General features: G+C 33.0%; 2 protein-coding genes across 8 annotated transcripts; one reads left to right on the top strand and one right to left on the bottom strand.

Moving 5' to 3' along the window:
• Positions 1–15,002: 15,002 nt before the first annotated feature.
• LOC110929796 (ATP-dependent 6-phosphofructokinase 6) lies at positions 15,003–20,895 on the top strand. 2 transcript variants are annotated; one of them, XM_022172974.2, is made up of 13 exons: positions 15,003–15,490; positions 15,863–15,909; positions 15,998–16,037; positions 16,114–16,176; positions 18,441–18,578; positions 18,776–18,934; positions 19,046–19,099; positions 19,169–19,237; positions 19,517–19,646; positions 19,750–20,018; positions 20,100–20,148; positions 20,223–20,377; positions 20,477–20,895. In XM_022172974.2, exons 1-13 carry the CDS (start codon positions 15,389–15,391, stop codon positions 20,678–20,680), a joined length of 1,479 nt encoding a protein of 492 aa, XP_022028666.1. In that variant the 5' UTR covers positions 15,003–15,388; the 3' UTR covers positions 20,681–20,895. The 2 variants fall into 2 exon arrangements, with proteins under 2 accessions (XP_022028666.1, XP_022028665.1); XM_022172973.2 differs by having other exon boundaries at positions 15,007–15,490; positions 18,764–18,934.
• Positions 20,896–21,031: 136 nt separating this feature from the next.
• Positions 21,032–25,466, bottom strand: LOC110929797. Of its 6 annotated transcripts, none has more exons than XR_004889515.1 (6): positions 25,281–25,466; positions 22,984–23,055; positions 22,717–22,859; positions 22,517–22,645; positions 22,017–22,107; positions 21,032–21,369 (listed from the first exon to the last, which is right to left on the bottom strand). XR_004889515.1 is itself a non-coding variant. In XM_022172975.2 (6 exons), the coding sequence occupies exons 2-6, from the start codon at positions 23,049–23,051 to the stop codon at positions 21,203–21,205; spliced, it is 594 nt and encodes a 197-aa protein (XP_022028667.1). In that variant the 5' UTR covers positions 23,052–23,055; positions 25,281–25,459; the 3' UTR covers positions 21,032–21,202. The 6 variants fall into 6 exon arrangements, 4 of the variants coding, with proteins under 4 accessions (XP_022028667.1, XP_022028668.1, XP_035844241.1 ...); XR_004889516.1 differs by having other exon boundaries at positions 22,984–23,052; XM_022172975.2 differs by having other exon boundaries at positions 22,721–22,859; positions 25,281–25,459.
• Positions 25,467–26,257: the final 791 nt, after the last annotated feature.

The following is a 26,257-nucleotide window of genomic DNA, read 5'->3' as shown; positions in this document are numbered from 1 at the left end:
TAGTCCTTATATATGAGGGTTTACTACGATGACACATGCCGGAGTCCTTAGATAAGAAAGTTTACTATGGTGACACATGTTTGAAAGTAAATTGAAGTGTTGACCTGATTGTTTAGCTTAGTACTCACTAGAGTAAGCTCACGTCGCATGATCAGGACATTAGGAACGGCTATTGATGGCATAATAAACATTAGCATGCGCAATGTTTATAGACTCTTAGATTATGAGTTGTTTAGACATTGTGGTGTTGGATTTTGAGATATTGTTTGTTTGGTTTTATTTCAGTTTAGTAAGTTAAGATTTCCGTTATGATGTTTGATTGATGGTATCTTGTGTAAATCCACCAAAAGCAACACACTGAGATTTCGGGGTGTTACACCATAGCTAAGTAGGAAACCAAATTATCTTGAAAGTCACACCATAGCTAAGCGTGAGGTTTATTGAGAAATTTAAGATCGTAACGAGTTGAGAAAGTCTCTTGTAGTCTTGGGCTGCAAGCAGGGCCGGCCCTGAGAATTTATGTACCCTGTTCGAGCTAGAAAAAACGTGCCCTTAGGTCTTAACTAAATAAAAAATTTAAACTACTTTTTCATACAACTTTGAACCGTTGACAAAAATATAGCATTCGATAAACAATGCAATTAACAAAATACAAAATATAGTATTCGAATGAATGACATACCGTAAATTTTTTTTGCATAGCACCCTTTTGTGACTTCACCAATTCATCAACTCGTTTCCTCTTTTGACGTTTTTGCCATTCGGGTGCTTGTTTAGGAGCCATTAACGCCTAAATAATCATTAATCGACAAAGTTTGTATCAAATTAAGTTAACGCTTAATTAATGATCGACAACATAAATTAACTGAATTCGACATACCTTAACTGAAATCGACATAACTACATAAGTTAACTGAAATTGTAAATAACTTAAATTAACTGATCGACAACATAAATTAACTGAAAATCTGAAATCGACATAACTTAACTGAATAACTGAATTCGACATAATAACTGACATCGTAAAGCATCAATCCTAAATCATAAGTTACCTGTGAACTGTGAACTGATCCGACTCCATGATCGAAGACGAAGGCTTTGACTGTGATTCTGTGAAATCGAAGGCCTGCTGGCGAGTGGCTACTGTGTGAAATCGAAGGCCTGCTGCTGTGTGAAAACTGCAGAATGATGAATTGGTGATGATCGAAGGCCAGGGCATGCTCTATCTCGATTAATCGATTATCCTTCCTGTTCCTGCGACGTTTCAGTTTCACGTTTCATTACCCAGTCCCAGTTGCCGCCCAGATTTCTTTTTTTTTTTTATTAGTTTTTAGATTTATTTGGGTATTGGGCTCACTAACGTAATGGGCTAAATAGTTTAAATAACATGATTTTTTTAAGTGGGCCTATCTTAATATTTGTTTGGTTATACCCTATTAAATTTTTTTTTACATATATAATATCGATTTTTTTTTAAATTACGTGCCCTATGAAATCACGGGCCTTGTTCGGTTGTCCTCCCTGCCCTCCTTCAGGGCCGGCTCTGGCTGCAAGTAACTATGAGTGTGGTTCATAAGCTTGATTATGTGGAACAATAAGACCAACCTATTGATAGTGCCGTAAAAGCATTGAATAGAATCTGAGGCCAACTGGGAGTTGATAGACTAGATAAATAGTTGTCTTGTGTCTTTCGTTCGTGTAATCGGAATTCATGGGCATATTCTAAACTAGTGAAGGATATCTAGCATTCATTTTTTATTCAAACTAGGTTTATTACCCTCGTCGCGTTGCGACAAATTTCTTTTGTTATTTAGTCTGTGTTTACATGTGTTTTGAAATCACTACGAGCGCGTTGCATACGGAACCACTAACAAGAATAAAAAGAAAATGTAAAAAACAATAAAAAATAATCGAAAGAAAATCAACCAAAAAAGTTGTATGTTAATGATGTTGTTCGTATAAAACCCGTGGTCAGAGATGAGCAAATAGTACTGGGTACCGGTACCGAAGGATCCTAAGTACCAATCCGGTACCGACTTTTGGCGCTCTTGGCAGCGGTTCACTACCGATTTTTACCTTCATATACCGATACCGTAACCGGTATTTTCGGTTTCGGTTGCCTCCGAGCTCATCCCTACCCCTGAAACTAAAAAAACAAATCACTAAAAGTTGAAGAAAATCAACAAGAAAAAGTTGTACGATACCGTTGTTGTTTGTACGGCACCCGTGATCAGGGATGATCAAATGGTACCGTATAGCAGTACCGAATTTCCCGAACTAAAATATTTTCAAACTCAATCCGGTACCAACTTTTGGCGTTTTCTGTACCAGGCTGGTGCCGATTTTTACCTTCATGTACCGATAATAAACCGTACCGTACCGGTACTTTCGATACCAGTATTGGTTGACACCAAGCTTATACAACTTAGAAAATAAAAAAAAAATATTTATTATTATTCCATATATAAATTAGCAATGTTTTTGTGCATCATCACTTGTACCCTATGCTTGGGGAGTTTTTCAAAAAACAAACTTGATTTTTCATTCTCACCCTTAAAGTTTTTTCTTTTACATTTTAACCCATTCCAAATTTTTACTTTTAACTCAAACTTTTTCATCTTTTATAATTTAACATAACAGTTTATTATTTAGAACTTTGTCCACCCATACGGAGTTTTTCATTTTACATTTCGTTCTAAATTTTGCGAGTTAACATGTCGTAGCGTGCATGTGAGGTTCAACGTTTTTACTCTATTTTTTCATATTTGACAGACCCATCGCAATGCGTTCTTCTTTCCCTTTTGAAAACTTCCCCGCAACGGGCGGGTCCTATATTGACTAAGTTATTATTTTGTACGTTTTACGTTTCTGGTTAATATCCTCGCATTAAGACACTGTAACGGGTGTGCGTGGTTCAATGCTTTTAGTCTCTTTTTCGTTCAGTGTAATTTTTACCATTTTATCTATTTTATTTTTACGATGTTGAGAGTCGATGTTGTTGTGACATTGGTGTAACGCCCTGCGTTTTCAAACTTCCTACATTTAGAAACCTTACGTGAAATTCTATCTTTGGAAATCTTGTGTTCTTATAACCATTCTTTCATCGTAATCGTTGTAAAATACGGAACTTGCTTCGTAAATAAAACTTGTACATTACACTTTTTACCTAGTTAAATCATGTTTTATTTCATATTTTACCTTGTTACAAGTTAGGGGAAACATTGTTGCATATTATTACACAACTTAATTAACAAAATTACTCATTATAATGTTTTAAAAAAATAAAAAAAAATAAAGAAATATGGCAGCCCAATTCAGCAAAATTCAGCCCCATATAGTTGGGTTTTGTGGGCTAGTTTCAAGGTGTAACCCCTTCTAAACACTTCCAAAGCCCAACCCATTGAAACCCTAATCCTTCCCCCTATAAATACCACTTATAACCAGCCTCCCTACCACTTTTGCAACCCTAAAAACTCACAAAACATCCACCAAACCGTAGCTGAAAGCAAGGGTTCGAGTAGATTGACACCCCTTCACGAAAATGAGCATAACTCACTCAATTCTTATCCGATTCACTCGATTCTTTTTCCTACTTGCTTGTATAATCATGGGGTTCGATTCCTAGACTTCTCCTTGGAGAAATCAGACCTGGAAATGCCCCGAAATAGTCCATAAACTTTCTGTTTGTTTTTATGTTCATCAAAAACTTGTTTAAACCTATGCAACTTGTGTCTAACACATCTCATACCTATGTCCTAATGCTTACAACTTATCCCATGGTTGGTTAAGCTTAAAAACAAGGTTGAGACATTTAAAATCAGAGGAATCCTAACCTCATAAACTTGGTGTTTTGTTTAGGGTTTTTAACCCACAAGTCATGTCAAACTTTGTCTTTGATACATGAGTGATTATGGAACAAGTTGGGTTGTCCAAACATACAATCCTCACATGATTTGATGATTTCTCTTAGTTAGTGTGTATATTTCTTATTCTTTATTGTATGTTCATGACCCTCCTTGGTTGTTTTTTTACATCAAGTGTAGTGGTGAACACATAGAGGTGCCTAAATGGAAGACTTGATCTTCCTACCTCCTACATGACTTCTATGACATTTAGAGGTACCAAAATGAAGATTTTAATCTTCTACCTCATGCTTGAACTATTGGACATATATTATATAACCTAAATATATTATTCGAATAATCGAATCTTTGATGATGAACTAGTGTTCATATGTCGGGGTACTAGATTACATCATCCTAGACTATGATAACTTGTCACGATTCTAATGGAACCTTGTTCCATGAAAACATCTAAACTCCTTCGAGTTTCCTAGTGTCAAGAACAAGCATCATATGTACTAAATGATTATTTTCCATGTTATTCTCATATCTTATTTTTATGTTGTTTTGAACACCGAATCTCGACTCTAAACATACTTGAACCTTAACCCTTATACATTCGGACTCTAAATCTCTACTCGTCAACAATTGGATAATCGGAAAACATATGCAAACTTTGTGAGTATACTCGTACTTTTCCCCTTTTTTTTTTACTTTTACCACTTTCGGGGCGTAACATGTTTACCTATTGAAACTTACACATGAACTTTTGTCTAAACACATGAACATTCCTATAACATGCTTGTATATGTGATGACTTGATACTTTAAATTTGGGTGATTCTTATGTGTTGAACTTATCATTAACTTCGTACGAGCCAAACCTTGACATACGTAGCGCTATAGGATTAACGACCCGCCTCTACTGAAACTTTGGTTATGTCATGAGCAAGTTGCGTTTTCTTGGTTTGATATGTTAGACACATGCCATGTTTAAATGTTTATCTTGAATCACATGCTTGCTATGAGGAATTGTTCAAACTTATCTTTTGCTATGTACGTATCAAACTTGTATACTCGCCTTTGCTTTTGCATTGAACTTTATTTTAAACATGTTACAGGTTGAGGACGATGATGCTATGAAATGAAGTAGCGTTGATGCCTAGATACACATATAGACGTTAGGGTTTAAAATGTTGTATCAAAATTTTGATATGTTATCATGTTGTTTTGTTAAACTTGTCGTATTTGAATTTCTTGTAACGTTGACTATTTGAAGTTATGAAATGAAATGAAATTTGGATTTTCTAAATATTGTCACAAATAGCGTTATGATGTCTCTAGCAATCTTCACACTTCGTCTCATCCCGATGTTTCCGCCATTGGTTGGGGTGTGACAGATTGGTATCAGAGCCATAACTATAGGGAATTAGGAAAAGTAGGAATGCTTTAGCCTAGTCTATAGTTTTAGAGCCTTATTCTTATGTTTTACTTGAAACTACTTGCATGCTACCTTATTTGCTCTTATTTATTCTCTTTTGATCTTTTAAGCATATATGTCGCTTATGTGTTAACACTTGACATGCTATACTTGCTTTATTATGTGCTAATACATGTTTTATTGTCCCACTCATTATGTGCTATTCTTAATATGCTTCATTGTGAGTTTATATTTGTTGTTTATTCCTTTAACATACTCTTTCCCTCATGCATTTTACTCGACTATTCTAAATCCGTAAACACTCGAGACGAATTCACCAAAATAGGCGTGAAACCCACAATTTGGTGAAGGACTCTCAATCTACATATTTTTTTACACGAGATATCGCCATTAAGCTAGGAGTGAAATCCACATCTTAATGGTAAAACTCAAATTTCAAATTCTAGTGGACCCTCGTCAACATGTCGAAATTAAATTTTGACCCGACGAGTACCAACCACACTTAGGATACGAAATCGTCAAGTTAGGGGTGAAACCCGCACCTTGTCGACTAGTTCCACTCCTTGGTTTTTTTTTTTATGAATCCCGCCAAGTCTCGAAATTTCGATTGATTTGGGACATGTAGTAACCGGAAGGGTAAATACCGTTAACCGACTTGTCGGCGAGAGTATTTTACCTATTAGGCCAAAGCATGCTCCTCAAATTCAAAAGACTTTTCGACCACTTTGGTTAGTCAAAGTTCCGTTTTGGAACCATCCAAATTTTGATCAACATGTGTTTCTATTGTTCATTTTATACGATGCAATCTTTCAACCTCGAGTTTACCTTTGATTTCTCTTTTCACACGCACAACATATCGAACCTTTTCGATACATTTATATATGCATGATTTTCATATAATTTAAATTCATATTCCTTGTAACAACTAGTGGAGAGGTATCATCGAGATTGGAGTGACTTCCTTACCTTGACGATTGACTCCACCCCTCTTCCCTTAAAACGACCTCACCAACGAGTTAGGGGTGATTCCCTTACTTAGGTGGCCGTTACCCAAAACTTCTCTTTCAAAATATTTTATTATGCAAACCCGATCATATTTTATACCTAAATCATTTATCATTATTCAAAATACCTACTTATACCGATTTCAAAATACATTGTTTATCAAACGTACTTCTTATTCTACCATCCATTTTCACTCAAATCATATACACGAGATTCTTAATCATGTCTTTACCGTTTTACTCCACGAATTTCCAAACCTTACGAAATGCTACCTATCAATTTAGTCGGTCTAATGAATCTCTTGCCCATGAACTTCACATCTGATTTATTAACTGAAACACGTTCACATTATATCATCATACTAGAGACTTCCACTCTTAATCGAAATGAAACTAACCTTTCTCAATTACTTATAAGGCCTCATAGATGTTATATGATCGTTTTACCAAATACTCTTTCCAACATCAATAAATCCTTTGTTAAAATTATTTTTAAACAATCACTAAGTTCTTTTACTAAATTTCTTTTCTAAGGGTCGACGTTTTCACAAGAACTTTCAAAGTTCAAAATTTCATGTTTTGATGCAAATGAAACAAACCCGTTATTTAAAAAAAAAAAAAAACAAAACCTTCTCTACAACGCTTAACTCGTCATCCAAATTTCAAAACACATGGGCTAGAAGACTTCATGGGGACCGACAATTTTCAACATACGTGAACTTCTTTTTTTTTAAACAAAAGTAGCATTTCAATCATTACAAAATACGTTAAGCATGACCAATGAGTACTTTATGTTCCTTTACATATACAAACTATATCCTACCTTTCAAACCAAGCTCAATCTAATTTTGATTCGACAAACTCAACGTTTTGTTTAAACAACTATACATGCACATCATCATACACATTTTAGACGATATCTCACGATAACATCATTTATATCGTTCGTATCTACATACTTAACTTTTTTTTCTCCGCAATGTCTCAACGTACACCATATACGCAATATTTATTTTTCATACCTACACCTATGTTCATACGTTTTATGCTTGTACTCATACACATACTACTTATACGTTTTACGCTTCTACTTGTACACATACAACTTACACGTTTTATGTTTATGCTCATACATACATGCGTATTCATACTTGAACTTATGCTCATACTTTCATCCTTACTCATGATTCGTACATTCGTACCTATACGCGAGCGTAATCCGAGGGATTCGCTTACGTGGGTCCCATACATGCTTAAACATAAACATGCTTACATACGACATTCTTCTACGTACACATTCTTATTTTCAAATTCATGTATACCTTGATTCATACATAACTAGTACAAGCTATGTGGATCATGCGACGATCCGTATAATCGCGGGTGCACACGGGATTATAGTGATAGGCGTATGAGAACCATAGAGTGTACTACTGTGTATGGTAAGACACGGAACGTAACATGACCCCGAGTAACGAAACGGACGTAATGTGGTTAAAACATGGTGGATACGCCGTTGGTACTTCCTATATATAAGTGTTTTCACCATGTTACCAAACTTTCGTAAAACGTGCCATGAGAAATTCAGTGTGTTGCAGACCTTTTGGACCTAATACAACTTCACGCAACTCACAAACGCATTATATCCGATTATTCATGACGAGACTTCATCCTTAACACACTATGTTCATCTATCCAACACTTATGCTATTCACATACTTGTACTCTTTAAGAGCCATTCGTTCATTCTATACTCGTATTATTTTATACAAAACTCGTTCGCAATCCAGCTTGTTTAAACATTTGAGTCCTAACTTACCTCATTACCTATAAAATAGCCTCCATATTCTTGATTCTTGTGTAACTATACTTAGTATACCTCTATTGCTTTATTTAAAGTAACAAACCTTTTCGTTCCTCTCAATAAACAGGATTTACGAAAGTATGATTTTTTTATACTATCCTTAAAAACTTCCCCTTGCAAATCTACCTTGATGTTCTCCAAAATTTGGTACTTTTCAAAACTTTCAAACTTCCCAAGTTTCAATTCTTAATGATCACCTTTATGCCAAAAACTCTTTCAAGCCTTCCTCTTGAATAAATTTCGGGACGAAATTTCCTAAAGGAGGGGAGACTGTAACGCCCTGCGTTTTCAAACTTCCTACATTTAGAAACCTTACGTGAAATTCTATCTTTGGAAATCTTGTGTTCTTATAACCATTCTTTCATCGTAATCGTTGTAAAATACGGAACTTGCTTCGTAAATAAAACTTGTACATTACACTTTTTACCTAGTTAAATCATGTTTTATTTCATATTTTACCTTGTTACAAGTTAGGGGAAACATTGTTGCATATTATTACACAACTTAATTAACAAAATTACTCATTATAATGTTTTAAAAAAATAAAAAAAATAAAGAAATATGGCAGCCCAATTCAGCAAAATTCAGCCCCATATAGTTGGGTTTTGTGGGCTAGTTTCAAGGTGTAACCCCTTCTAAACACTTCCAAAGCCCAACCCATTGAAACCCTAATCCTTCCCCCTATAAATACCACTTATAACCAGCCTCCCTACCACTTTTGCAACCCTAAAAACTCACAAAACATCCACCAAACCGTAGCTGAAAGCAAGGGTTCGAGTAGATTGACACCCCTTCACGAAAATGAGCATAACTCACTCAATTCTTATCCGATTCACTCGATTCTTTTTCCTACTTGCTTGTATAATCATGGGGTTCGATTCCTAGACTTCTCCTTGGAGAAATCAGACCTGGAAATGCCCCGAAATAGTCCATAAACTTTCTGTTTGTTTTTATGTTCATCAAAAACTTGTTTAAACCTATGCAACTTGTGTCTAACACATCTCATACCTATGTCCTAATGCTTACAACTTATCCCATGGTTGGTTAAGCTTAAAAACAAGGTTGAGACATTTAAAATCAGAGGAATCCTAACCTCATAAACTTGGTGTTTTGTTTAGGGTTTTTAACCCACAAGTCATGTCAAACTTTGTCTTTGATACATGAGTGATTATGGAACAAGTTGGGTTGTCCAAACATACAATCCTCACATGATTTGATGATTTCTCTTAGTTAGTGTGTATATTTCTTATTCTTTATTGTATGTTCATGACCCTCCTTGGTTGTTTTTTTACATCAAGTGTAGTGGTGAACACATAGAGGTGCCTAAATGGAAGACTTGATCTTCCTACCTCCTACATGACTTCTATGACATTTAGAGGTACCAAAATGAAGATTTTAATCTTCTACCTCATGCTTGAACTATTGGACATATATTATATAACCTAAATATATTATTCGAATAATCGAATCTTTGATGATGAACTAGTGTTCATATGTCGGGGTACTAGATTACATCATCCTAGACTATGATAACTTGTCACGATTCTAATGGAACCTTGTTCCATGAAAACATCTAAACTCCTTCGAGTTTCCTAGTGTCAAGAACAAGCATCATATGTACTAAATGATTATTTTCCATGTTATTCTCATATCTTATTTTTATGTTGTTTTGAACACCGAATCTCGACTCTAAACATACTTGAACCTTAACCCTTATACATTCGGACTCTAAATCTCTACTCGTCAACAATTGGATAATCGGAAAACATATGCAAACTTTGTGAGTATACTCGTACTTTTCCCCTTTTTTTTTACTTTTACCACTTTCGGGGCGTAACATGTTTACCTATTGAAACTTACACATGAACTTTTGTCTAAACACATGAACATTCCTATAACATGCTTGTATATGTGATGACTTGATACTTTAAATTTGGGTGATTCTTATGCTTGCTATGAGGAATTGTTCAAACTTATCTTTTGCTATGTACGTATCAAACTTGTATACTCGCCTTTGCTTTTGCATTGAACTTTATTTTAAACATGTTACAGGTTGAGGACGATGATGCTATGAAATGAAGTAGCGTTGATGCCTAGATACACATATAGACGTTAGGGTTTAAAATGTTGTATCAAAATTTTGATATGTTATCATGTTGTTTTGTTAAACTTGTCGTATTTGAATTTCTTGTAACGTTGACTATTTGAAGTTATGAAATGAAATGAAATTTGGATTTTCTAAATATTGTCACAAATAGCGTTATGATGTCTCTAGCAATCTTCACACTTCGTCTCATCCCGATGTTTCCGCCATTGGTTGGGGTGTGACAATTGGTGCTACTTGGCACGGTTTTACGAATGTTTTTAATCTATTAATTTTTTACTAATATTTTGTTTCGATTTACCCCTATACTTCCTTTACTTAAAAACTATTTTTACGCTCATATTTTATGTACGGGTATGTATAAATATGATTTGTTCTACATTCCGACGTAAATTTTTTTATAGACGAGTCAGGTCAAATATAATACGTTTTCGTTTAAAGAAACCATTTTTACGTGCATATTTTTATGTACGTTTTGGTATAAATTCAAGTTGTTCTACGTTTCGACGTAAACTTTTTTGGGAAATGATTCAGGTCAAATATAATATCTTTTTCGTGTTTATTTTATGTATGTTTCGTAAAGTTTTTTTTCGAACCGAATGGAGTCAAATTATGATTTCATTTTCTCCCCTTTTTCCGAAAGCTCTAATTAATCCATTTCGATTACATGTGCATATTTTCCTTCATACCCCTTACGTTTTCTATGTATGAGTTGGGTCACATATAACACGTTATGATTGTTCGATATGAATTCCACTTACTTTACGTTTGATCCAATCACAATGCTTATACATGTTACACTAAGTTCAACTGAATACGTCGAAATGTGTGTTTTCATATAGTTAATGCATCATATAACGTTTGGACTAATCCATTCATTGTTTACGATGTACCCGCGCCGCAACGCGGGCGGGTCTTAACCCTAGTTATATTAAAATAGTAAAGGTATTAAAATAATAATAATTATTAATTATTAAGATTATAATATAATTGAAAACACTGTTCAAATATAATTAAAAACACTGTTTATTAATTAATTAATTAATAATAATAATAATAATAATAATAATAATAATAATAATAATAATAATAATAATAATAATAATAATAATAATAATAATATAGTAATAATAGTAAAGCTATAGCTTGTTTTAAATAATAAACCTTTTTTAAACATATGGTTTGTGACCAGAATATATTGATTTGAGTTAAATCATATAAACGAATTACAATTGGTTTATGGTTATTCCTCTTCTACACATCCATAACCCTGGAATCTAACCGCCCAAAGGAAAAACAATCTAGTAAAATAAGACGACTAGACATTTCCATCAACGTAATATTAAAATCATTTAGATCGTTCTATATGTAGCCAACTATAAGGAGATGTGATTTTTTTTTTTGTCAACATATAAAAATATCTATAACGTGAATATGAAATTACTAAAAAAATGCAAATATGGCTTAACAAATAAATCCCGGTCATAACTTATTATTAAATCTTTGAATGATGACTATATTCAAGAAAATAAATTACAAATATTTATTATAAATATTGAAAACATTCCATCAAAAATATTTATTATAAATATTGAAAACGTTCCATCAAAAATGTACACATGAAATGACTAGATAGTTTGGGTCCATTTAAAATCAACATCACTCCCAACAACCAGTTAAGGGTTTAATGATATAGTGAAAGGGTTAACACATAAACTGAGTTGTTTTAGATAAATTTTGTTTTGGGTTTGAGTCTAGTAGTTTTCCTAGTTGTGGGTTTCTTTCTAAGAGGATGGGTTACGTCACCATGTTACATTCTACGGCGATGATCCATTTGCTATGGTATTAACTTCTTTTGTATATATTATTTTTGTAATTCAATTTTGATAAATTAAAACCAGTCACTCGTAGAAAATACAGATACTTAATAATTAAGTATAAAACACAACACGCTAATCAACCCACCACCGTAGAACTATGAATATAAAACACAACATGCTAATCAACATAAAACACAATAATCTTTGTCATTCCATATTCAGAGCATTGTCAGCTAAAACACAACCCAAAACTCACATGTATGATATTTTAGTAATTTTTATTTTATTATTTGAGGGTTTTAGGTGTATTTTATGACTGAATTATAATATTTTATTACTTTTTTACAATTTTTTAAAAAAAATTGGACTTTATAATTAAGCCCCACCCTTAATCATGATAACACATAATTATTCATGCTCAAAGTCACTAAAAACAGTATATTAGAGTTGCTCATGTTTTCCATTTTCCCTATTTTTCAAACAATGTTTTTCAAATGTGTTAATCCCATTACATTACATGGCATGGGATCAAATACAAACTCTTGTTTTTGTAAGAACCATAAGAACCAATACATAAATGACAAGTGTTATTCAATTAAAAATTAGTTTAGGGGTAATTTAGACATTTTGACCCTATTTATTTATAATTAATTAAAATTAATTATCAAAATATCCCTAAATCCATGCATATTAATTCAAACCAAAATTTGAAATTTTGTAACATATTCAGATAAACAAACCTTCAGGAACCACCAATACAAAAAACATAAGCACACCCACATAAACGACATTAGAACAATCAAAAAAGGAACTTCCATTATTAGCACTCCCGTTTCAATAAAAAAATGGAACTTCCATTATCAACGACCTTAGCACAATCAAAAAACGACATTAGCATAACGTAAGACCATCCACATTATCATCATTCTCGTTTCAATCAAAAAAGGAACTTCCATTATCAAGGACATTAGCACAATCAAAAAACGACATTAGCACAATCAAATAACGACATTAGCACAATCAAAAAACGACATTAGCACAATCAAATAACAATATTAGCACAATCAAAAACGACATTAGCACAATCAAATAACGACATTAGCACTCTCATAACACCACTGTCTGGGCATCCGACTGTAACACCAACAAAACAACATTAGCACAATAAAAATACGACATTCCAACGAATTTATTTCTAAATAGGCTCCCAATAACAACATAAAAGGAAAAAAATAACAACGGATACTATTACATAACTAGCACAATTTCATTTTTTTTAATTTTATAAACAACAAATATTGTTCTATACTAGCACAATTTCATTTTTTTATTTTATAAACAACACATACTGTTACATACTAGCACAATTTTTTTATTTTTAATTTTATAAACACATACTAGCACAATTTCATAATTATTACATAATTAGCACAATTTCATTTTTTTATTTTATAAACAACACATACTGTTACATACTAGCACAATTTTATATTTTTGTTTTAATTTTGTAAATAACACATACTATTACATAACTAGTAGAAAACAAATTTATTTATAAATATGCTCCCAATAACAACACAAAAGGAAAAAAAATAACAACACATAAGAATTACATAATAAAATAAGAACATACGTATAGATTTAAAATCAACACAATACATTTTCATATTAGCACATTCCAACTACGTAACTAGCACAATTATAAGACATCTTTTTGTAACTTTTTAAAAAGTCATTTTTATAAATAAAAAAAAGTATAGCAATATGGTACTCATATTAAAGATAAAAAAATACTTGATTTTATGGTATAATTTTTTTCCAAAATTAATGAAATATATAAAAGTTATTTTAGTTTAAAAAACTTGGTGGAATTAGTATTTTATAGGAAATGACTAAATGACTAAAATACCCTAACTTGATAGTATTAATTATTAATTATTGGGGTTTTATTTGTAATCAATATCAACCCTTAATTTAAACTATCAATGGCTCAGATCTGTTCTTACGGTTCTTACGGTTAGCATTATTTGTACAGGATCTCAACCCTACATTACATAATAAAGTTATCTTCTTTTTATATCTTAGATATCAAAAGTTTTCCCTTTTTAAATTTAGATACATGAAACTTAAACTTAGGAATAAATTATTTTACCAAATAGGAAATATAGATAATCAATGATTTTATACTCAAATGTTTTTTTTATGTATTAAATAAGTTTGACAGTGTGTGTTATATTTTCTATATTATTTTTATTTTTAGACTAATTATAATTTTTATCTATTAAATTTATTTATTAGTTGTAATAAATTTGAACATGCCACGCTTTTACTCAAGTTTAATTTATTCAAGACGTGACTTTTTCGTGATCTACGAATATACCGTCACTTCGTCACGAGAGTTTTTATCTACATTTCCATGGTTTTACTCGAGTTAAATATACGAAATGACGTACCGCCGCAACACGGAATATTTTACTAGCATAAACTAATTATTAACAAACTTATAAAATTAACAAAATAAAAAAAAAGTTCCTTAATAATTATAGGATGCTGCCAATGATCTCTAGATCAAGTGGTGGAGGACTTGCATTTCTCTTGAGAGATGCAGGTTCGACTCCCACTTGGTGCAGAGTGAGGCACTGGTGGGCTATGATAGGAGACCCAGGGAAACCTGGGTTGGATCCTTGAGCCAAACGGGTTTTACCGATAATTTCACTGTCGTGCCTACGGGCGAGTGGGTTACCGGGTTTTCCCCGGAATTGGTGGTAGACTCGGGTTACTCTCGGAGTACTTCGTTTGTCCAGTGGGTGCCCCGAGAGTGCTCGGGATTGAGTTTGTTGGCCGTTCAAAAAAAAATAATTATAGGATGCTAAATAATGACTTCCTTTGGAATTTGTACGAAAAAAGCAAAACCAGAAACTATTTGTGGGCTTTAAATATTCTTGACTACCAAAAAACCAGCACACAAGAAAAACTTCCAGGGTTTATGTTTTCGTTCAAAACTGATAATCCTACGCCACCAGTTTCTGAAATCTAGAAAAAGGGTTGATTTAAGATCTTTAACCCTTAAAAATAAATAAAAAAAGTCATTTTTTTAATCTTGATTACTGAATCTTGAAATAATAATCAACCCATATGAAAAATCTTTAAAAAAATCCACACTTTTCTTTCAACCCGTGTCGTCAAACTCTTTCCATATAAATATAAACACACAGCATCCGATTCGGTAGAAAAACACACACAAACCCCATTCAGGAAGATCAATCAATTTAAGCAAACCCATTTGGTAATTTGTGTGTTTGTGTTGGTAATTAATGGATAATAACATCAGTTGTCAGATGAAAGTTGAAACAGGGGAAGCAGGTTATGTGCTTGAAGATGTGCCTCACTTGACTGATTACATCCCTGATCTCCCTGTAAGTTGTTTGTTTATATGTATATGTATATGTGATTTGTGTTGGATTTGTGTTTTATGTGGTTTGATTTGGTTTGTTTTGTTTGTCTTGATTGTGTGAGAATGTACTGTTGTGGGTTTGACTTTTTTGGGTCGGTTGAGGGTTTTGGTTTATAGTTTTTAATTTGTGGTTTGTGGGTTTTAGATCTGTTGTGGAATAATGTGAATCTGTGTGATGATGTTGGTTTTTAGGGCAAGATGTAGTGAGATTTTGAATTTTGAATGTAAAAAAAGTTGTTGAAGTTATGAACATGTGGTTGACTAATTATTGAAGTGATCAAAGAAATGTTGTTGAAGATATTGTGATGGTGACTTTGTTGTTTACTTTATGCAGACTTACCCGAATCCGTTGCGTTCTAATCCTGCGTATTCGGTTGTGAAGTAAGATGCATCTTCATGTTCTTTTTTACTTGCAACAAATAGTTGAATATATTTTTGTTAAATGTGTTTGTGATGTATTGGATCACAGGCAGTACTTTGTTGATGCGGATGATACCGTGCCTCAAAAGGTAGGTTGCAGAAGATTTTGGGTTTGATCGATGTTGACTGGTGATGACATGGCTAATTTGTTATGACTTCTTGTAGGTTGTTGTCCACAAGGACGGTCCGAGAGGGATACATTTTCGACGTGCTGGACCTCGCCAAAGGGTATTCTGTTTTGACTTGTTTGATTATGAATGAGTTGATTCGGGTTATGTTTTATCTCTAATTAGGTTTATCACATACGCCGACTTCTTTTGTTATTTAGTCTGTGTTTACATGTGTTTTGAAATCACTACGAGCGCGTTGCGCACAGAACTGCTAACAAGAATAAAAAGAAAATGTAGAAAAAAACACTAAAAGATACTTGAAAGAAAATCAACCAAAAAGTTGTATGGTAATGATGTTGTTCGTATGAAACCCATGGTCAGAGATGAGCAAATGGTACCGAATTTCCCGAACCGAAAGATCCTAAGTACCAATTTGGTACTGACTTTTGGCGTTCCTGTTACCAGTTCGCTGCCGTTTTTTACCTTTATATACCGGTACCGTAACCGTTTTTTTCGGTACCGGCACTGATTCGGTATCGGTTGGCACCGAGCTCATCCCTACCCTTGAAACTAAAAAAATAAATCATTAAAACTTGAAGAAAATCAACAAAAAAAAGTTGTACGATATCGTTATTATTCGTACGGTACCCGTGATCAGGGATGAGCAAATGGTACCGGGTAGCAGTACCGAATTTCCCGAACTAAAAGATTTTCAAAATCAATTCGGTACCGACTTTTGGCATTTTCTGTACAAGGCTGGTGCAGGTTTTACCTTCATGTTCTGATAACGAACCGGACCGTACCGGTATGTTCGATACCAGTACCGGTTGACACCAAGCTTATCCAACTTAAAAAGTAAAGAAAATAGTTATATATATAATATTAAACTAGTTGTAGGACCCGTGTGACCACACGGGTAGGTTTAATAACCATCGAAATAGATTATAATACATCATTTAAATTGTTTGTGTTTAGTTATATATCTTTATAAAACAATGTTAAAGACAATATGTGTTAGGACATAAAAATTTTATTACTGTGTTACGAAAAAATTATTAGTTCATGTTTGATATAGAAATTAGCTAACTAATTGATAATATGTTGTCTAAAAGTATTAAATAACTATATATTTACAGAACTCGCAGAACTTCTAATAAACAAACTTTTTATTTATATATTTTTATGTTTAGGATAATTTTATCATTTATTATGTGTATTTTTACGATTACATACATGTTAAGAGTAATTTTATCATTTTTTATATGTAATTTTATAGTTACACATATGTAAACTAGTTTTATTACATATATGTAATTTGTTATGACACATATATATAATTTTGGCAATTAAACATATGTAAACTACTGTTAACATGTATGTAATCAAAGAAATACATATAATAGATGATAAAAAGATCCTAAATACAAAAACTTATATATAAAATGATTGTTTATTAGGAGTTCTGAAAGTTCTGTAGTTATTTAGAGTTCTGAAATGAACTCAACCCTATATATATATATATACCTATATAGGGTAAGGATCCTGTAAAAAGTGCTCAAAGTGTAAGAAGTGTGAGAAGTGTATTATAACACTATATATAATACTATATAACACCATATAAACACCGTATAACAATATGTAACACCATATAATACCATATAACACTATGTAACACTATATATCATTATATAACAAATATAACACTATACATCTATCATAGACATGCTATCAGACAACCTATAGTGTTATATTTGTTATATAATGATATATAGTGTTACATAGTGTTATATGGTATTATATAGTGTTATATATTGTTATACGGTGTTTATATGGTGTTATATAGTATTATATATAGTGTTATAATATACTTCTCACACTTCTTACACTTTGAGCACTTTTTACAGGATCCTCTACCTATATATATATATAATATTTAAAACACTATTCATTAGCTTCTATTATTAATTTATATAATATAATTTATATAATATAATAATGGGTGAAAATTACAAATTAGCGAAAAGGGAAATAGGTCAAACTGGTGGCAATTTTGACCTATTTACTTATGAATTGTTTTATTTGAGTTATGTGAAATGGGTTGAAAGTTGCCGGAAATGTCATGCCTACTACCTCTTTGATTGTGTTATTCCGAACGTTGGATTATAACTGTAATAGTTTGTTTATGTAGTCACATCTCACGTACAGATTAGTGATAAAAATTTTGACATAAGTGTTTAGGGGCAACTGGCAACCCAACCCGCACAAATTTTTTTCGTTCTGACCTGTTGGACTGTTACCCAATCCACCCAACCGACTCATTTTGCTATCTCTGTATAGATCTTAACATTGGTTTTGGCTAAAGTAGAGTTTTCATTGCTGCAGGTTTATTTTGCGCCCGATGAGGTGCATGCTGCGATAGTGACATGTGGTGGTTTATGTCCCGGGCTAAATACAGTGATCAGGGAAATTGTTTGTGCACTTTATCACATGTATGGCGTCACCAGAGTTCTTGGGATTGATGTAAGTATTATTATTATTATATTTGATTTTTTTGCATCGTCATTCTAACACATATGCATACGGAACATTTACCTTTATTCTAAGTTTTGGTTTATTGTTGTTACCTTGGTTATTCTTAAAAAAAACAAAGGTATAACAACTATGTTATTTTTGACGTTATGGCATCAACATCTTAGTTTTATAAGGCTTTCATACAGGGAGGGTATAGAGGTTTTTACTCAAAAAATACCATCACTTTGACCCCAAAGTTTGTGAATGATATCCATAAACGCGGTGGTACGATTATCGGCACCTCTCGTGGGGGCCATGATAAACCAAAGATAGTTGACAGTATTCAGGATCGCGGTATCAACCAGGTGTGCTTTCATATATACGCATGTGTTATAGCTTCTTTTTAGCTTATAGTTGTTTAAAATAAATAGACAAGAGTTATGATAACGAGCCTTTTTGTTCTCTTCATGTTTCAGGTTTATATAATTGGAGGAGACGGTACTCAAAAGGGAGCAGCGGTTATTTATCAGGTAATTAAATGATAAATCTTTTCCGTTTCATATATAAATTGTATTTACGATAACATTTTATTTGTGCAGGAAGTGAGAAGGCGTGGACTTAAAGCTGTAGTTGCTGGGATTCCTAAGACAATTGATAATGACATTCCGGTAATTGCATTCCTACAAATGATATTTTCCTGTATTAGGTGTATTTAATCTTGGTCATGCGTTAAACACGTGTGAACTTAACACAGTATTATGCTAATATCATAATTACGTTGGTTATTTGGCTCACACATTAGGTTAGTCACTTTTCATAACCGCTCTTTAACGCTTTTGTTTTTCACTAAGGGTAGAAAATATACGTGGCAGTTTCGAGTTTGGACCCACCTACCTAAAAGTAGATCTTTGAACAATGCTTACGGGTCTATTCCATGTTTATTCCAGGTCATTGATAAGTCATTTGGTTTCGATACTGCTGTGGAAGAGGCTCAACGTGCCATCAATGCTGCACATGTGGAAGCTGAAAGTGCCGAGAATGGCATAGGGGTCGTCAAACTTATGGGACGCTATAGTGGTAAGTAAGTCTATTTTGATGTTATTCTTCTCTAAGAAGATGAAGTTTCACGTAACGGAACAATAATAATCATTTTAAAAATGCACAAATTGTTGTGTTTCAGGATTCATTGCAATGTATGCAACTTTGGCAAGCCGAGATGTTGATCTATGTTTAATCCCGGAATCGCCCTTTTATCTTGAGGGAGAAGGTGGACTTTTAGAATACGTGGAAAAACGTCTCAAGGACGATGGGCACATGGTTATCGTCGTTGCAGAAGGTGCGGGCCAGGAACTTCTTGCAGCAGAAAACTCGAAAACTACAACCGCACAAGATGCTTCCGGAAATAAACTACTTCAAGATGTTGGATTGTGGCTTTCTGATAAAATCAAGGTAATTCATTCATATTGTTTTGAATAAATAAAATAGTAAAACACCCTTTGATATTTTTAACTAAAATTCCCTTTTTTGTAGGCTCACTTTGCTAAAATTCCTTCCATGCCCATTACTCTCAAATACATAGGTAATTACACTTTATGGTTTATATAATGTATTTAATAATATTATTTTGAATGCATATATTCCGTTTAATGGCAGATCCAACTTACATGATCCGTGCGGTTCCAAGTAACGCATCGGATAACGTGTACTGCACTCTTCTCGCTCAAAGTTGTGTTCATGGAGTGATGGCGGGCTACACGGGCTTCACTAGCGGGCTTGTTAATGGTAGACAGACTTATATTCCATTTAACGTAAGTTTCATTCTTATTTATATATTTAATTATTTCTTTAAAAAATATGCGTCCAAACACCCTTTATAATCTCATGAACGTTGGTATGTTTTCGTGCAGCGTATCACTGAGAAGCAGAACAACGTTGTGATAACCGATAGGATGTGGGCAAGGCTTCTGTCATCCACTAATCAACCGAGTTTTTTGGGACCAAAAGACGTTTGTGAGTTCAAGAAACATGAACCAGACATTTGTGAGTTCAAGAAACAAGAACCAGCAACTCAATCGGTGGATGGAGACAAGAGCAAGGCAAATGACATCTAAATTAAGAAGATTCACCATTTTTATGCATGCACAAAAATAATAGCACCACAGACTACTGGGTATTGTGGATGCAACTCACCATGATTTTGCACAATTTTCAAGATATTATTACGTATTCGTGTAAGGATTTATGATTTTAAGTCTCCCAGAAACTATGTGAAACCAGTTCTGCTGTATTGGCATCTTATTAGTGCTAGCCAAGTGAGATTATTTTAGCTGCCGGTTGCGACTCGCGTTGCATTTGATGGGTTTAGTGGCTTTGTTGACCAAACATATTGATCTTGCTAAACTTTTTTTTGTGGATGAATGTCAAAAAACTTGGATTAATTAGGGTTTTCCCCCTAATTTATAAGCCTACAAGATGTATGCTTATTATTACACTAAAATATCTAACAAATACCGGTATAAAATAAATTTTGCTATGATTGTACAACGACAAAACGCTCAAAATGTGAAAAAATGTAATGCTTTCTTCTTAACTAATTATATGAAAAAGTTCAACAACTCGACATGATCATCAAGTTACGAATTCTTGGAAGTGGCTCCCCTACGGCGTGTTATGTCTGTACTTAACAACTCAACTGATGGTAGAAATGAAGGGATCACAAATGCCACACCCAAGCAAACAACAGCCAGGATCACAACCCACCAGGCTTCGTGCGGTATCCCTAACATTAGTTCATCACAAACTGCCAACAAAATAGACAAAAAATCATCAGACAGAGGTAGACAACTGAACTGGTCAGTGGGTTTGATACCCTGTTAGTAATCACCACAGGTAATTTTATTTTTTCAACAGACTAGCAATGTGTCAAATATAGAAATGTTACATAATTAGACAGCAATCCAAGTTTTTTTTTTAGAAAAATTTTTGGAGGTTTTACACATAAAATACATATTTTTGGACAATTTTCTACCCATTTGACCCGTTTAACTTGTTTTCTGTTTAGCTAAGTTTCTTATGCTACTCATTTGACCCATTTACATATAAAATATATCACAAATCGAATTCATAAAAAAAGGGTTGAAATATGCCCGCAAAAGCCATTAAGTATCAGACAAAATAGCATGGCATGAAGGGTTTTCAAACATATAATCAAACTACAAGAAGAGTATTATATAAATGCTATATCATATTGCTTGTGTTGCAAGGGATAGAGACGAATCAAGTAATTCTAGAATGAGTGGTTCTGTTTATAAAGTGCTGCACATGTATTTTAATAACTAGAAATAAAAAACAAGAAAAAATCTCAATATCGTAACATAATAAACATTGAGCAAGGATAAATGCAAGGCGTAATATGATCAATATATCAGCTGATGAGATGAAAGTTACCTATGTTATAAATGACTGTTTCCCTCTCCTTTCCATTAGGTATTGCAACCACCCCTTCTGGTTCAACAGTCAACACGACGAACGTTTCACTCTAAAACACAAAAATCACAATCATTAACTTTTTCGAAGCAAGCGTTAGATGTGGCAACATGGGCAGGTTGGATAACGGGTTAGTGGGTTGACCCGCTAACATCTTTTCCAATTCTTTTAATACGGATACTAATGTATTAAATGGTTACAAAATTCTACTATAATAATATATTACTTTCAACTAAAATCAAATTAAGAGGTTAAATAATACTTTTGTCAGCTTTCAAGTTTCAACCCATTTGACCTGTTTCATACCAAGGGAAGTTTTAATATTTGACCCATTCGACCATTAAAGATAACATTTAACCCATATCGATCTATTTTTAAGTAAAAGTGTTAAAATCGTAATCTTTTATAGCAAAAAAATAACAAAAAAAAAAAAAAATCTTGAAGCTGATCAAACTTCAAACCTGGTCATTTTGCAAGTCGGCATCATCATTCTTAAAGATCAACTTTTCGGTATTCAGTAATTTCCTATGGTGCTTTAGCAATAATTCTGATTCTCCTCTCTTCAGTTCTAACGAAAAGCTAGCGGGTATCTTGTATAAAATGTATTATAATTAGTTTATTTACAAGACACACACGCATACAAAACTGATGTTTAATGTACCTACAGAAGCAGGATATGATATCTTGACTTCATACCACGTCTTTGGTCTTAGCCCTTGAAGTTGGTAGATTCGGGACCCACTTTGTAACGGCATAGTTTCCTTCTTTAGTTCCTCACCAACATTCAAAATGTTTCCATAAGCCCTGTAACATTTACAACATAAAAAACAAGAATTATGAGAAACCGTCTATGAATCATTAACAAATAATGTGGGCGCGAGTAGTGAACGAAGATGAGTTCAGTAAACGAGTATATGCAAGAAAGTACCTTCCTATGACTTGTAGTGTAATCAAGCAAAGCAGAAAGCAACAATCTTGAGTACTTGCACTCACCATTCTACTGCATTCAAAATTGTATGTTTTCAATTCAAATCCAACTTATTGGTATTCAGAAACTTTCACTTTTCTTTAGATCAGTTTTCAACTTTAGTGAATGTGATCATAACGAAGAGGCTAATTAGAAAGAATATACACCCGTAACTTTATGCTATTGGTAGCAAAATCAACCAAACACATCAATCCAACAGAAATTGCAAACAAGTTAAATGATTTTCACGAAATTAGTAAAATATGTTTGGATTAGGTTCTGCAAAACTACAAAGTGTACTAATTTTAACGTTATTTTACTAATTTCGTGAAAATAACATTAAAAGAGAGGATGGTTAATCATGCATCGTGTGGTGGCGTTGATAGCCGAAAGATAAGGGAGTACATGCAATCGGCCTTTGTCTAAATTGCTGAGTGTTATGTGCCTTATGTCCAAGACTTGATGCAAAACTACTATCGAGTCGGGGGTCTCACTGGAAGCAGCCTCTCTGTTCCTACGGGGTAGAGGTAAGGCTGTCTACATCATACCCTCCTCATACCCTACCTTAGCTTTGCTGTTGGTGGAATTTACTGGGTATGATGATGATGATGGTTGGACCTTTATATAAAAGTAGAGGTGGCAAAATGGGTGGGTTGGGTAGGTTTGGATAATGGGTTAGGATGGTAATGGGTTAGGATGAGTTTGGGTAAGGATGAGTTTTTTAAGAAAAAGGTCAAGATGGGTTTAGGTCACAATGGGTTTCGGTCATGATAGGCTAAAAATTTAAAAAAAAAAATCAGAAAAATTAAAATTCAAAAAAATCAGAAAAATTCAAAAAAAATTAAAAAAATCAGAAAAATTCAAAATATCAAAAAAATTTAAAAAAATCAGAAAAATAAAAAAATCAGAAAAATAAAAAAATCAGAAAAACTAAAAAAATAAAAAAAAATCAAAAAATTCAAAAAAAAAAAAAAATCAGAAAAAAATAAAAAATCAAAAAAATAAAAACCTAGCCAAAAAGTTCAGACCGTTCCACCCGTGTTTCCCGCTTTCTGGCCCGATCATAGGATGAGTACACACCACATCTGAGTCCTCAGGAACTTCCTTAGTTTCACAAACAAATGAGTACTACAATAATAGTATCACCATACCTTAAAACTTCAATTAACACTGATTGAATTTTTAAATCACTAATCCTAAATTAATTTAATAATTAGTCACCTGCAGGAGGATTTGTCAAGGGTGCTGTTTAACAGAGAGCACATCAGCAAACAAAGTTAGTTTTTTGAGGTAATGAAATGGGATAGACTTAACAACCTCAGAAACAGACAATATTGATGTGCATATCATGATCACATCATGCTCTACTCCCATAAACTCTTCCATATCCCTTGACAGCCACACAAAAATATAACTAACTTATAGATAACAAACAACATCGTGCATTGTACATTATGCAGGTAAACACAATATACTCTATTAACCATTCTCCATAGAATCAATGATAATCGACTAATTCTAGATGATAATAAATTTTCAAAAGTAATCTAAAATTTTCAACAATTTTGATGAACCCAAACGGTTGACTAAGATAAAAAAAAAAATCCAAAAAGAAACGTTCCTAAACTTTGGAAACTCAAAAACTTTGCCATTTCACTAAAAACATATTCTTTCTCAAATTGTCCAATATTTAAGGCTTTAACTTCCAGTTGATTTTCCTAAAGACGGAGTACTCTTAGTGCCTCGGTTACATCTAACTTTGGTTGTTATGTACTCATAATGGTGTCTTCAGGCAGCCAAAGAATAATTTTAACTGTTTTGTCAAGTTAAATGTATGTCATCCCGACCCTCATAATAGACGGTGAAGACCCCTATCGACGTATGAGACAAACTAGCCCAAATCTGAAACATATAAAATTTATAGACCTTACCAAATAAACAACAATAAACATATAAAAACAATTTATCTTTAAATAGTCAACAGGCTTTCTTATAAGGTCAACTGTACAACATAGTTAAAAAAGCCCTAAAATTTAAACATCTTTATCTGAAGCAACTAAACCCTAAATTCAACAATTAAAAACCATAAATGTTACAAAAATTAGGTTTATCTTCAACAATTCGGAGCAAAAATGAAATTAACACGAGTTCTTGAGTGAATTATACACAAACATAACGGATTGTTACCAATTGGAGATAACGAACATGAAATTGCATAATAAACGCGAATAGAAATGAGTACAAAGGGGTTGATATACCTGCTGAGTGATTAGCGACGAGAAACTGTTGCAATAAGTGTTGATGATTGTGGATTTGGTTGGTGTGTTATCTTCTTCTTCTTGTTTCGTCGTGATTAATAACTAAAAAAATGTGCATCAAGCCAGCATTATCTCCTTGGCAATCGAAGATGCGATTTTACAGCGCCGGCGACTAACATAGTCTTGGGTCACTAAAAAAAAGTCACAGTAAAAAAAAATTAGTTAAAAACCCATCCGGACCTATGTTAAAATTTAGATGGGTATTTTAAAACCCATCATAACCCATCTTGGCTGAATCCCCAACCCATTCTACTTTTTTTTTAAAAAGCCCAAAATATCATGATTGGGTTTTTGTTGCACCCCTATATCTATACATATAATAAAGTAAATCATATGTAGGACACATGGCGTTGTATGAGGTGATCTCAACTATTTTTCCCGTCTAAATAAATAAATATAAATAATATTTGTTAATAAGATTTAAATAAAAAATATATTATTTTAATCCATAAGTTTTATCTTTTTATCTTTTACCCTAAACAAATAGATATAGATAGTATTTGTTAATAAGATTCAAATAAATAATATATTCTAAACAAATAGATATAGATAATATTTGTTAATTAGATTCAAATAAAGAATACATTATTTTATTCTATGAATTATATCTTTTACCATTTTTTTCCATTTATATTTATCTTGTCCTTACTTTACAATAGGAATTATCAAAATTGAATTATAATAAAATAAGCATAGGTAACTCATGGATTCTATTAATGTTTTAGAACCCTAACGTTGTTAGTCTCCGGTCGTCGGAAAAATGTTTTTGACCGAAAAACTTATTTTTGGCCGGAAAACTCAATTTTTTTTTTGTCACAACCCTCTTTGTAACTTTATTACTTACTTTAGGAACATTTTTCTACTAAAAGCCCCAATTATTGAGGTCGTCGTAAATTCTTTCATCGTCGGAAAACTTC

Source organism: Helianthus annuus, chromosome 3 (assembly GCF_002127325.2).
Source record: "Helianthus annuus cultivar XRQ/B chromosome 3, HanXRQr2.0-SUNRISE, whole genome shotgun sequence".
In the NCBI taxonomy this organism is placed as follows: Eukaryota; Viridiplantae; Streptophyta; class Magnoliopsida; order Asterales; family Asteraceae; genus Helianthus; species Helianthus annuus.
This window is presented reverse-complemented; position numbering and strand designations above follow the sequence as displayed.